The following is a 12,927-nucleotide window of genomic DNA, read 5'->3' as shown; positions in this document are numbered from 1 at the left end:
AGACTTTAGAAAGAGTGCAGAGAAGAGCAACAAAGATGATTAGGGGACTGGAGGCTAAAGCATATAAGGAACGGCTGCTGGAATTGGGTATGTCTAGTTTAATGAAGAGAAGGACGAGGGGGGACATGATAGCAGTGTTCCAATATCTCAGGGGTTGCCATAAAGAAGAGGGAGTCAAGCTATTCTCCAAAGCGCCTGAGGGCAGGACAAGAAGCAACAGATGGAAACTAATCAAGGAGAGAAGCAACCTAGAACTAAGGATAAACTTCCTGACAGTGAGAACAATTAACCAGTGGAACAACCTGCCTCCAGAAGTGGTAAATGCGCCAATACTGGAAGTTTTTAAGAAGAGACTGGACAGCCATCTGTCTGAAATGGTGCAGGGTTTCCTGCCTGAGCAGGGGGCTGGACTAGATGACCTCCAAGGTCCCTTCCAACTTTATTATTATTATTATTGTTATTATTATTATTGTTGTTGTTGTTGTTGTTGTTGTTGTTGTTGTTTGCACGGCCCAGTTTCTGGCATGCCACAACCCGGTGCCGGTCCACAGCCCAAGGGTTGGGGACCCATTATCTTGGGGAAAAGTTAAGGGACTTCAATGTTTGAAGGCAAGAGGGACAGAATGGGTCCAAGAAAAGGTCGTGCTGGTCTTATTTTGCACCTACTCAAGGATGGGGAGCAAACAAGTTGAGGAGCACTTCAACTCATCAAAGTGGAGACAGATCCTGAGACAACCGAGTTTTCCTTCCAGGAAGACTCAATTCATACATCATGTAGAATTTGTTCAGGCTGCATGACGATCTTGGCCTCATTTGAAACCCTCCAAAGCTCCAGGTTGACTCACACTGTTCTTTCCATTCATGGTCTTCCTTCTCACTGCATTTGCTGCATTGGTGGGCCTCCTTGAGACTCATGTACAGCTCCCGAGCTCTGAGTTCCTCCTGCTTTCGAATCTGCGCCTCCCCTCTTTGCCGTTCTTCTTCTTCTCTTCTCTAAAAATAAGAGGAGAACGTGAAATTTGAGGGGGGGGGGAGAGAAGCACATGAAGAAGGTACAGTAGCTGTCCCAGCTTGGGCATTTAGGAAAGGAAAAACTCTTGGTGCCATTCATAACGAAAGGAATATTTTTTACTAAAGCCAAGTGGTTGCAGCATAAGAAAAGCCAGATCTGAAAGTTTCCGCGTAAATTGAGTAGTTTTCCCCTTTCTCTCTCTATAGTTATAGTTATAGTTATTATTATGGTTATATAGTTAGTTATAGTTGTAATTATAGTTATATATAGTTATATAGTTTTAGTTAGTTTGTTATATAGTTATAGTTATATAGTTATATAGTTGTTATAGTTGTTATAGTTATATAGTTATAATTACATAGTTAGTTATAGTTATAATTATAGTTATATAGTTATAGTTATAATGTTATAGTTTAGTTATATAGCTACACACACACACACACACACACACACACACACACACACACACACATATATATATATATATATATATATATATATATATATATATATATATATATATATATATATATATATATATATATATATATATATATATATATAAACAACTATATATATATAACAACTATAAGTATAACTATAACTATATAACTAAACTATAACTATAGTTTAGGATATATTACCAGTGCTAGTAACTCTATTCCCAGCACTGATGATGTTACCTAGTACGGTAATGAAACATTTGCAAGAAAACAGCCAAGCTCAGAGAGCATCAACGATCCCATAGCCAAGATAAAGCTAAATCAAGAGATTCATTGCTTTAGATATCTATATCTATATATCTATATCTATATCTATATCTATGTCTATGTCTATGTCTATGTCTATGTCTATCTATCTATCTATCTATCTATCTATCTATCTATCTATCTATCTATCTATCTATCTATCTATCTATCTACCTACCTACCTACCTATCTATCTATCTATAGATCTATATGTGTGTGTGTGTGTGTGTGTGTGTGTGTGTGTGTGTGTGTATGAATCTTTTGATTTAGCTTTATCTTGGCTATGGGATCGTTGATGCTCTCTGAGCTTGGCTGTTTTCTTGCAGATGTTTCATTACCGTACTAGGTAACATCATCAGTGCTGGGAACAGAGTTACTAGCACTGGTAATATATCCTAATTTGGGTCACGAAACGTCTGCAAGAAAACAACCAAGCTCAGACAGCACCAAGGACCCCACAGTTGAACCCTGAGCTACAAATATTATCTCCTATTTACCTAGGCAATTTTGGGTAAGTATAATATCAAGAATGTACCTTAACTCTTTTCACAGGGGTTTTTTGTTTTTTGGTAAAAGTTCTCTACTAATCAGTTACCCGGAAGCAAATCGATTGACAGGGTGCTGATTCCGAAGCTTCCCTAGGAGACAGGGGGGAAAATCACTTTGCTCCATGGAACGGAACTGTCTCTTTAGGATAGCTTGCTTGACTGCACTTTGGCAACAGGTGTATGAAGTCTCTGAACATTTCCTATCCTTCGGAAAGTTCTCCTGCAGGTCTCCATGACCTTTAAGATAACCAGCCAGGCTCCAGTGACTTGATGGTTCAGAGGCCGAAGTTATTTTTAAAGGAACGAGTAGTTAAGGAATATTGGCATTTCTTGTTAGCAAGGAGGAGAGTGTTCTTTCAGGTGTAAATAAACAAGGACAGGTGTCCCGGGTTTCAGAAAGATAACCTGCTCAGAGCAGCCCGGAGCTGACGACCTTCAAAATGCCTTTTTTGGTCCACTGACATTTCAAACACGAGCGGTAGAAAGGAAGCCATTTGCTAATTACCAACGTTTATCACGTGCCAGGGGATGCAACATTGAGTGCAGGTTGCGTACCTTTGGCCAGAAATCAAGAGATCTTGCCAAGCATGTGACAAATGGGATAAAGGCTAACATTTCTTTAAGCTGCAGTGGGGCTGCTCTCGCTAAAAAAAAAGAAAAGGTATTTGTGCTAGCTGGGAACTCGACAGCTTATTTTATTTTATTTTATTTTTTTAATCCAGAGAGTTTGGTGCATAAAGAGTGCCGTGATTAATAGATCTCTGCAGGGTTTCTGTTTTTAAGGAACGGTTTTTTAAGGAAGGGTTTCCATCTCTGGATTATTTTTTTTTAATACTCCAAGCTCTTTGTGTTTTTTTTTTTTCTTCCTGGATTATAAATGGAGACCCGGCTACGGTATGAAAGATAAACTTCGTCTGGAGAAATATGGATGAAGATCTTCCTCGCCACTTGGAGAACGGCCCAGAAATCTGCCTTCTAAACATCACCTCCCACCTGCAGAGAGCTGCAGAGCTCTGAAATGACATCATTCTTGGTCAAAAGAGAGCTGCAAGCATCTTTATCCGCTCTGCTTCTTTACACTTAAAAAGCATACCACGGGGGCAGGGCGCAGCCGAGATTAGGACGGTGCGAAACGGCTCGTGTTCAAAATATTTCTACTTCAAAGCACGTCGTTCTGACCTTGCTTTTCAGCATTGAAACAACGCGGTGTGAGCATAAAACAATTTATATTTGTTTCAAAGAACATTGAATAACAAAGTTGGAAGGGACCTTGGAGGTCTTCTAATCCAACCCCCTGCTCAAGCAGGAGACCCTATACCAGTGGTGGCGAACCTATGGCACGGGTGCCAGAGGCAGCACTCAGAGCCCTCTCTGTGGGCACATGAACCGTTGCCCCAGTCCTAGGCCTTCAGCTGGGTTTTATAAAACCTTTTCGCTTTAGGCCTCTGCCGCCGTGTGCAAAAAAAAAAAAAAGTTCAATCAGTCAATTTCAACTTTTCGCAGGAAAAAAAAAGATCTTGCAAAGTTGGAATTGATTGATTGAACTTTTTAGCCCCACTCAGTCTGCCATTACCATTGCAGCCACGCCCACCCAATGGGCCATGCCCACCCAATGGGCCACACCCAGCCAATAGGCCATACCCACCCGGCACTCAACGATGTATAAGTGGGTTTTGGGTTGCAGTTTTGGCACTCAGTCTCTAAAAGTTTCGCCATCACTGCCCTATACCATTCCAGACAGGTGGCTGTCCAGTCTCTTCTTAAAAACCTCCAGTGTTGGAGCACCCACAACTTCTGGAGGCAGGTTGTTCCACTGGTTAATTGTTGTAACTGTCAGGGAATGTCTCCTTATTTCTAAGTTGCTTCTCTCCATGATTAAATTTAAATTTACTGACAAAGATTTAAGGGGAGACTAGTATAGCTATTTCAAGCTATTTAATTCTCATCAGTTAGCCATCTTGATTAGTTTCCATCCGTTGCTTCTTGTCCTACCTTCAGGAGCTTTGGAGAATAGCTTGACTCCCTCTTCTTTGGGGCAGCCCCTGAGATATTGGAACACTGCTATCATGTCACCCCTGGTCCTTCTCTTCATTAAACTAGACATACCCAATTCCAGTAGCCATCCTTTATATGTTTTAGTCTCCTGATCATCTTTGTTGCTCTTCTCTGCGTATTTCTCTACACATTAACATTTTGCAAAATGTATTTTTAAACGAGTCATGGAAACTCTTCAGAAAGACAGCGTAGCTTTTTTGCTTGTTTGTTATCAAGACACGAGCATTTTCCTGGTTGAGCACTATGCCCATTTCACAGCCATTAAAACAGGTGCAATCTGCTACAGAGCGTAATGAGGTCTGTCACGTCATATCAACGCCTCTGCGGTTTTCCTTATCTTTTGGAAATTGATCGAGCAAATATATATATGTATGTATGTATATATATATATATCCCTAAAAACCACCGCAAGAACCCTCAGGAGAGCTGCAGGAGATTTCTTCCTTGGTGAGAAAACAGATTTATTTTTGTTTTCCAAAGTTTTTGTTTTGCTTTTCAATCACCAAGCGAGTTTTAATTAAAGCAAAATAGAAAACTGCATAATCATTGGGGGGGGGGGAGGCAGCCTTCTTATCATTTTGAACGGCACAGCTTGATTGCAAACTATTATTTTCTGTAGTTCGACAAAACACACCGAACACATGTTGAGCCAATTGAGGGAGGTTGATTTTTTTAAAACCTGGTTCTCCTCTGCTTCTTTGTCACATGAAAACTGATTTAATAAACAACCTGAAAGACCTGAAACATCAGAAAAATAACCTTTAAGACACCTCTCACAGTTCACTTTTAAAAAAAAAAATAGAAAAAGATGGGGGCTAATCGTGGCTTGTTGTCATTTATGTTTATACATGTATAAATCTTGGTCTCTATGGGTTCTTTGCTCAAACCGATAGCATCCATCATGCAGTACATATTACGGACACTACTCCCTATAGGAATAAAAGACATAAAGAGGAAATACAGTAGTAATAAAGTATGAAACCGAAGGTGGGCGATAAGAGAAAATAAAGCCAGCTATAAATTACACCCCCATTCGCTATGCCTTTCTTTATTTTTGTACCCTTGCAAACTATCCTTGTCTATATTAACCCCATATGGAAGTTCCATATGTTGCTTTTGGACTTGATACGTTGCCTTTGGACATTCTCCTTTCTCAACCCAGACTTATATCCTCCTAACTTAGCACAATGCAAAATAATAATAATAATAATAATAATAATAATAATAATAATAATAATAATAATAATAATAATAATAATAATAATAATAATAATAATAATAATAATAATAATAATAATATTGTTGGAAGGTACCTTGGAGGTTGTCTAGTCCAACCCCCTGCTCAGGCAGGAAACCCTATACCAGTGATGGCGAACCTTTTAGAGACCGAGTGCCCAAAAATTGGCCCTGCCCCCACTCCACCCCCCCTGCCCGCCCCTGCTCTGCTCCCCCATCTCCCGCCCCGCCTGCCCACAGAACCGCTCACCGCCTCCAGGGCCCGCCATAGATCACCCAGGCAGCCCAGCAGCGCTATGGTGGTCACACCCTCTGCCCGTGCCCTGCAGCATCAACTGCATGATGGGGTGTGGCTGCCATATCCTTGGCTGCGCTGCTCCATGTGGGCCATGCTCGGGGGTGACTCTCCTTCAGGGGGGCTGCTGGAGAGGAGGGGGTCGTGGGGGGAGGCAAGGCTGGGACAATGGCACGTGTGCCCACAGAGAGGGCTCCGAGTGCTGCCTCTGGCACCCGTGCCGTAGGTTCGCCACCACTGGGCTAAAACATTGACATTCTCTTTTGCAGTTGGTGTAACAATACCCTTGAACAATTTTATCTTCGTGATACGGTTGCCGGCGTAGACCAAATTGGGAGCATGCATTGAAAAATAGCCACTGCTGTTCTAATTCCACGGTTAATGTTTTGGCTTCTTTCTACCAGCATCCATTCATGAGCAAGGCTCAGGTTTCAATTTTAAATTGATCAAGTTCTGTGCTGCTTAAAATTCATCCTTCCATTTTCCCACCGCTAATAAACGTGCTACTAAGATTCGTCTGTTTGTGATAGCTTCTTTACCTTATAGGTATAGTTTGAATTGATTTGCTTCTTTTTCCTGCAAGGACCTCAGTCTCTGATAGGTTGATAGCTTGAGGGTTTCCCCATTACTGCTCTAAATTTTGGGAAAATCAACCTTTTTCCATCAAGTCTTTGGAGAAATGGCTTAAGGAATCAAGGTTGTCAGGTTTGATCCTGAATGTTATAATGTTATGCTTTCATTTATGAAGTGCCTTTGTAGGCCTATAGATGTGCACTAACTCGAGGATTGGAGATTTTATTAATGTCTGGAGATATGGGCAGCATACAAATGATAGAAATATTTTTTTAGGTCCAACTCTTATTTGCATCATCTAACCCAGGGGTGTCAAACTCAATTTCATTGAGGGCTGCATCAGCATTGCGGTTGCCTCGGGGGGGGGCGGGTGTGTGTGGCCAGGGTGGGTGCGGCCTACTGGGTGGGCATGGATGGAGTGGGTGTGGCCTACTGGGTGGGCGTGGCCAGCTCTACATCATTTGCGTCAAGGATGCCTGTGGGGGCCTGGGCAGGAGTGGGACAGATCTGAGGGTCTCTGGCAGAAGGGGGTGGGACAAGGGTAGATCCCATCAAGCCAGATATGTGAAGTAGGTGAGGGCCATTTGCTGGCCACTTCCAGGCGATGGTGCATTTCTTCATTCCTTACAAAGGGTGACACCTCCCCAGCATGCACCCAGGAGGTTGGCCGACGCAGCAGGGGCTGGTTCCTCGCTGTTTCCAGACGGCCTTGTGGAGCTAAGACTGAATGCGTCTCAGCATAGATGGCCACCACAAAATTGTACATTGGCTCCCGGCCGGCCTGGGCCAGGGCCAAAGCAGCGGGGGCCGTTCCCTCACTGTTTCCAGGATAGCTTTGTGGGCCACATGAAACCACTTCGCGGGCCACATCCGGCCCCCGGGCCTTGTGTTTGACATGTCTGATCTAACCTAAACATTCACTGAAAATCATTTGGATTCTCGGTCAGCAACACGGCACCATCCACATAAAAGCATACATCTATATTCATGTTCTCAACCAATGCACCTCTAACATCACAAGAAGCATTCCTTGTATATAAGTACACTAAACAACTAGGGAACATCATATATCTTTGTCTTACTTGGTCCTGGATGTGAAACATTTGTGATGCATTCTATTTATTTATTTTCGGTAAGCTTTACTTATTATTCATAACAACCAACCTTACCTCCATATATGCTTTATCATACACTTACCATAAATCAACCAGTATATAATAACCTCTCTTTCTCACATGCATACATCAAGCTGTCAGAAAGCTGCATAATAAAACTACTCCTGATTGTACAAGTTCTTCATACAACTATTCTCTATGTAAGATATTCTCTACTATACAAATATAATCAGGGACTGGAGGCTAAAACATATAAAGAACAGTTGCTAGAACTGGGTATGTCTAGTTTAATGAAGAGAAGGATGAGGGGTGACATGATAACAATGTTCCAGTATCTCAGGGGCTGCCCCAAAGAAGAGGGTGTCAAGCTATTCTCCAAAGCACCTGAAGGCAGGAGAAGAAGTAAAAGATGGAAACTAATCAAAGAGAGAAGCAACCTAGAACTAAGGAGAAACTTCCTGACAATGAGAACAATTAATTAGTGGAACAACTTGTTTCCATAAGTTGTGAATGCTCCAACACTGGCAGTTTTTAAGAAAAGATTGGACAACCATTTGTCTGAAATGATATAGGGTTTCCTGCATGAGCAGGGGGTTGGACTAGAAGACCTCCAAGGTTCCTTCCAACTCTATTATTCTATTCTATTCTATTCTATTCTATTCTATTCTATTCTATTCTATTCGTCTAGTCTAGTCTAGTCTAGTCTAGTCTAGTCTAGTCTAGTCTAGTCTAGTCAACTATTCTGCAATCTATTCTGCAGTCTATTCTCTACTCTACAGTCTATTCTATTCTATTCTGACGGTGTTCAAGTGATGTTCCAGTTGTTTTGGGATTGCACCCAAGGCAGCTATGACTATGGATATTACCTTTGCTTCCTTTTTGTCACTGTCATTCTATTTCTATTTGCAGGTCTTTGTATTTTGTTACTTTCTCTAGTTCTTTCTCTACTATTCTGCTGTCTTCAGGGACTGCCCCATCTACTATTATTGTTGTTGTTGTTTATATAAAAAGGGTTAACAATAAAAGGACAAATAAGCTTTGACCAGCTCAGAAATGAATTAACCACTTTATTAGCGGCACATAACCTAAACAGGAAAATGAATCAGTGATATAGCTCTTGCTATCCCAATGAGCTCTGCCTTTGTGGATTAATTAACAGCCACCACATATACAGGGCACATATTTTAACATGCAAATATTACATGGTACAGGGTTTCCTGCCTGAGCAGGGGGTTGGACTAGAAGACCTCCAAGATTCCTTCTAACCCCATTATTCTATTCTATTCTATTCTATTCTATTCTATTCTATTCTATTCTATTCTATTCTATTCCCATCCTACCCTACCCTACCCTATTCCATCCTATTCCCATCCCATCCCATTCTATTCGATTATCTGTCTTCTATTCTATTCTATTCTATTCTATTCTATTCTATTCTATTCTATTCTAGATAGTACATTAGTGTTTAGTTATTTCTCAAGTCACTAGTTATCAAAAGGTAGACGGAGAGGCAATCACTCTCCACCCTGATTAGGAACAAATACACACAGAGAATAGTATTGTAATATTCTAAGAGATCCACCCATCATGCCAAACCCAACATTAGAAGGCAGCATTGTTGAAAGAACCACCCAACCTTTAATTCCTCCTGGATTTTCTCCTCCTCCATCAATTTGGCTGCCTTGCGATCTTCTGCCTCTATCTTCCACTTCTCCGCCACTATTCGAGCTTTCTCCTTTGACATAGCATCTCGGAACTTCTTCGTGATTTCAGCCTCCTTTTGTTTCCTTCCCAAAACCATAAAAGAAAGATAGGCAAAGTAAGGAAGTGTGAGTCAACCTTGAGTTGTTATTTATGACAAAAATCTAAGGATACTGGACAAGGTTACTTGGCATTTTTTCCAACCACCACCATAATGACGGAATCTCATGGACATACATTGAGGTTCACAGGGGACACTGAGGATTGTTGATGGGTATAAACTGAACTATCTATATTCTAAAGATCTCAATTCATGTCCAGTTCCTGGTGACTTCACGGACATGTCCATGTTCAAGATAGCTTGCAGCTGCCTTCATCTGAGATATTCTTTTGACTTTCCAGTCTAAACTACAGCCCTGAGATTCTCTGATGGTCTCCACCCAAATGCTAACCATGGATGACCCAGCTTAGTTTCTGAGCCCAAGCGAGATGCTATTTCCAGCTGAGATTTGGAGTTTTCTGAAATGAATATAATTTTCAAAGGCGACATTATCCAATTATCCTCATTCAGTAGTATTTTGGATAGCAGTATCTAGAAGTGATTTCTTTGCAGATACTCACCAGAGTTCTTCTGCTTCCTTCTGGGCCTGCTGTCTGGCTCGTTCTGCAAGAAGCTCATCCGAAACCTGCTTATATGACTTGTCTCCGGGGGCTTCTCCCATAATCCAAACCCAGACCTCGCCATCAGCTCCCTGAAGCCACTGGACATGTTTCCTGTTACCTGGAATAGCCATCCACAATGCCAGAAGGAGAAAGTCTTAGAGCCATCAATCAAACAATGCAAGTCTTGAAATACAAAGAATGAGAATTAAGCATTGGGACTGTTTAAGATCGTGAAAGAATGGTGCCTGCAAAGCCTTCTTCTGAAGTTGTTTTGCAAAGAAACGTGGCCACTTGCTTCTAGAAAAATGAGCAGAGAGGATAGGATAGGATAGGATAGGATAGGATAGACCAGAACAAAATAGAATTATGAAAATTAAAATGCAATGTGAGCACCTTGTACATAATCAATCAATCAATCAATCAATCAATAACCCTAGATGCATTGGCTAAGGATTATGAAAATTAAAATGCAATGTGAGCACCTTGTACATAATCAATCAATCAATAACCCTAGATGTATTGGCTAAGGATTATGAAAATTAAAATGCAATGTGAGCAACGTGTACATAATCAATTAATAAAACAATCAATCAATGACCCTAGATCAGTGATGGCGAACCTTTTAGAGACCGAGTGCCCAAACTGCAACCCAAAACCCACTTATTTATCGCTGGGTGCCAGGTGGGCATGGCCCACTGGATGGGTGTGGCTGTGGTGGTCATGGCAGAAAGGGTGAGTGTGGCCAATGTGGGTGTGATCACCTCGATGTTGCTCATGGGGAGGGACGTCTGTGGGGGCCGGGCAGGGTTGGGGGAGATCTAGGGGGTCTCTGGCAGGTGGGGCAGTGGGCAGGAGGCTCGTCCTGCTGGGTGAGGCAAGGCAAGGCAGGGTGGGGGTGCCATTGTCACAGGGCAAGGTGAGGCAGGGGCCGGGGCGGCTGCTGCCTGACACCATCAGCCCCTGCACACAGAGGCCAGCGAGCACATGGGTTCTGGGATGCATCCATCCAGTTAGCAGGTGGCTGGTTGAAGGACCGTTGCCCTCTCCGGGGCATGGTGCGCATGCCCACAGAGAGGGCTCTGAGTGCCGCCTCTGGCACGTGTGCCATAGGTTCGCCACCACTGCCCTAGATGTATTGACTAAGGATTATATGAGAATTAAAATCCAATGTGAGTAACTTGTGCATAACCAATCAATCAATCAATCAATCAATCAATCAATCAATGACCCTAGATGTATTGGCTAGGGTTTATGAGAACTAAATCCAAGATGAGCAACTTGTACATAATCAATTAATCAATCAATGACCCTAGATGTATTGGCAGAGAATTATGAAAATTAAAACCCAATGTGAGCAACAAAGGCTCTTTGTTACCTCCTCTGATGTCTTTTTCCAAGAATAGCATCACAGTAACTCAAGTTTTTTCCCCAGCTATTTATTCATGTGTATTTTATTCAGCTTTTGGCTTCCTTTTTAATACATTTAAGATTCATTAGCTCTCATCTCTGATGAGACACATTTGTGGACTCGTAAGCCGTAATGCCTTATTATGCTTTTTTATATTCTTTGAATTAGTAGGCTAATCTGTTTTTCGTACATAGGAACTGCCTTCCATTCTCTTTCCCGCTGACTTTTTAAAAATTTCATTCCTCCATGCGTTCTGTTTGTTTTATGACTATTATTAATCATGGCTATTCTCCTTCCTAGCTTGTGTTATCTACAGTTAGTTGTGTGTTTTAAAATTCATTTGCCAATTGAACCAAGCAGCCCACCTTCTAATCTTTGTTCAAACTTTACTTCTCCAAATACACTCGTCGGGTCACAAGCTCGGAAGACAAATATTCACCCTCGTCCTACACCCAAGCTACAGATATTTGCCACTATTACACTCTCATCTTTATCTTCCTTATGTCTATAGTTCTCGGATCTTCCTTTTTATTGTATTTACAATGCCATCCTAGTGTATCTTGCTTTACTATTAAACCTATTTATTTTTCTGCCAGGTTTAGAAATACAGGAATAGAGAGGACTTCTGGAGAACCAATGGTCAACTGAAGTTGGCTATACTGAGAGCAGAGGCAATTGTCTCAGTAGGATGGGGAGGCAATGAAGAGACCTGCTTAATACAGTACAGAATAACAGAGTTGGAAGGGACCTTGGAGGCCTTCTAATCCAACCCCGAGCAAATACTCAAGTTGTAAAAGATGGGCCTTGTCCTTCTAAGCAGAGGAAACACTTCCCTGCATCCCAAACCTGGCATAAATCTAGGGGCAGAATAACAGAACAAAAGAGCAGAGTTGGAAGGGACCTTGCGGGTCTTCCAGTCCAACTCCTGCTCAATGACCGCAAAGTGATTGTCCTAGTGGACAATCACTTAAATAGGAGCCAGCAGTGTGCTGCAGCTGCCAAAAAAGGCAACACACTGCTAGGCTGCATTAACAGAGGGATAGAATCAAGATCACGTGAAGTGTTAATACCACTTTACAATGCCTTAGTAAGGCCACACTTGGAATCCTGCATCCAGTTTTGGTCACCACGATGTAAAAAAGAAGTTGAGACTCTAGAAAGAGTACAGAGAAGAGCAACAAAGATGATTAGGGGGCTGGAGGCTAAAACATATAAGGAACGGTTGCTGGAATTGGGAATGTTTAGTTTAATGAAGAGAAGGACGAGGGGGGACAGGATAGCAGTCTTCCAATATCTCAGGGGTTGCCCCAAAGAAGAGGGAGTCAAGCTATTCTCCAAAGCGCCTGAGGGCAGGACGAGAAGCAACGGGTGGAAACTCATCAAGGAGAGAAGCAACCTAGAACTAAGGAGAAACTTCCTGACAGTTAGAACAATCAACCAGTGGAACAGCCTGCCTCCAGAAGCTGTGAATGCTCCAACACTGGAAGTCTTTAAGAAGAGACTGGACAGCCATTTGTCCGAAATGGTATAGGGTTTCCTGCCTGAGCAGGGGGTTGGACTTGATGATCTCCA

General features: G+C 42.0%; 1 protein-coding gene across 1 annotated transcript in view; it reads right to left on the bottom strand.

Annotated features, from left to right (window-relative positions):
• SH2D4B (SH2 domain containing 4B) overlaps positions 1–12,927 on the bottom strand; it is a 68,565-nt gene that overhangs the window by 40,517 nt on the left and 15,121 nt on the right. The window contains exons 2-4 of the mRNA XM_015825999.1: positions 9,906–10,065; positions 9,220–9,370; positions 846–993 (exon numbers count right to left, since the gene is read on the bottom strand). Of these exons, the coding sequence (XP_015681485.1) occupies positions 846–993; positions 9,220–9,370; positions 9,906–10,065 (459 nt within the window). The remainder of the gene's footprint in view (positions 1–845; positions 994–9,219; positions 9,371–9,905; positions 10,066–12,927) is intronic.

Source organism: Protobothrops mucrosquamatus, unplaced genomic scaffold (assembly GCF_001527695.2).
Source record: "Protobothrops mucrosquamatus isolate PMUCROS unplaced genomic scaffold, P.Mucros_1.0 scaffold2923, whole genome shotgun sequence".
NCBI lineage: Eukaryota > Metazoa > Chordata > Lepidosauria > Squamata > Viperidae > Protobothrops > Protobothrops mucrosquamatus.
This window is presented reverse-complemented; position numbering and strand designations above follow the sequence as displayed.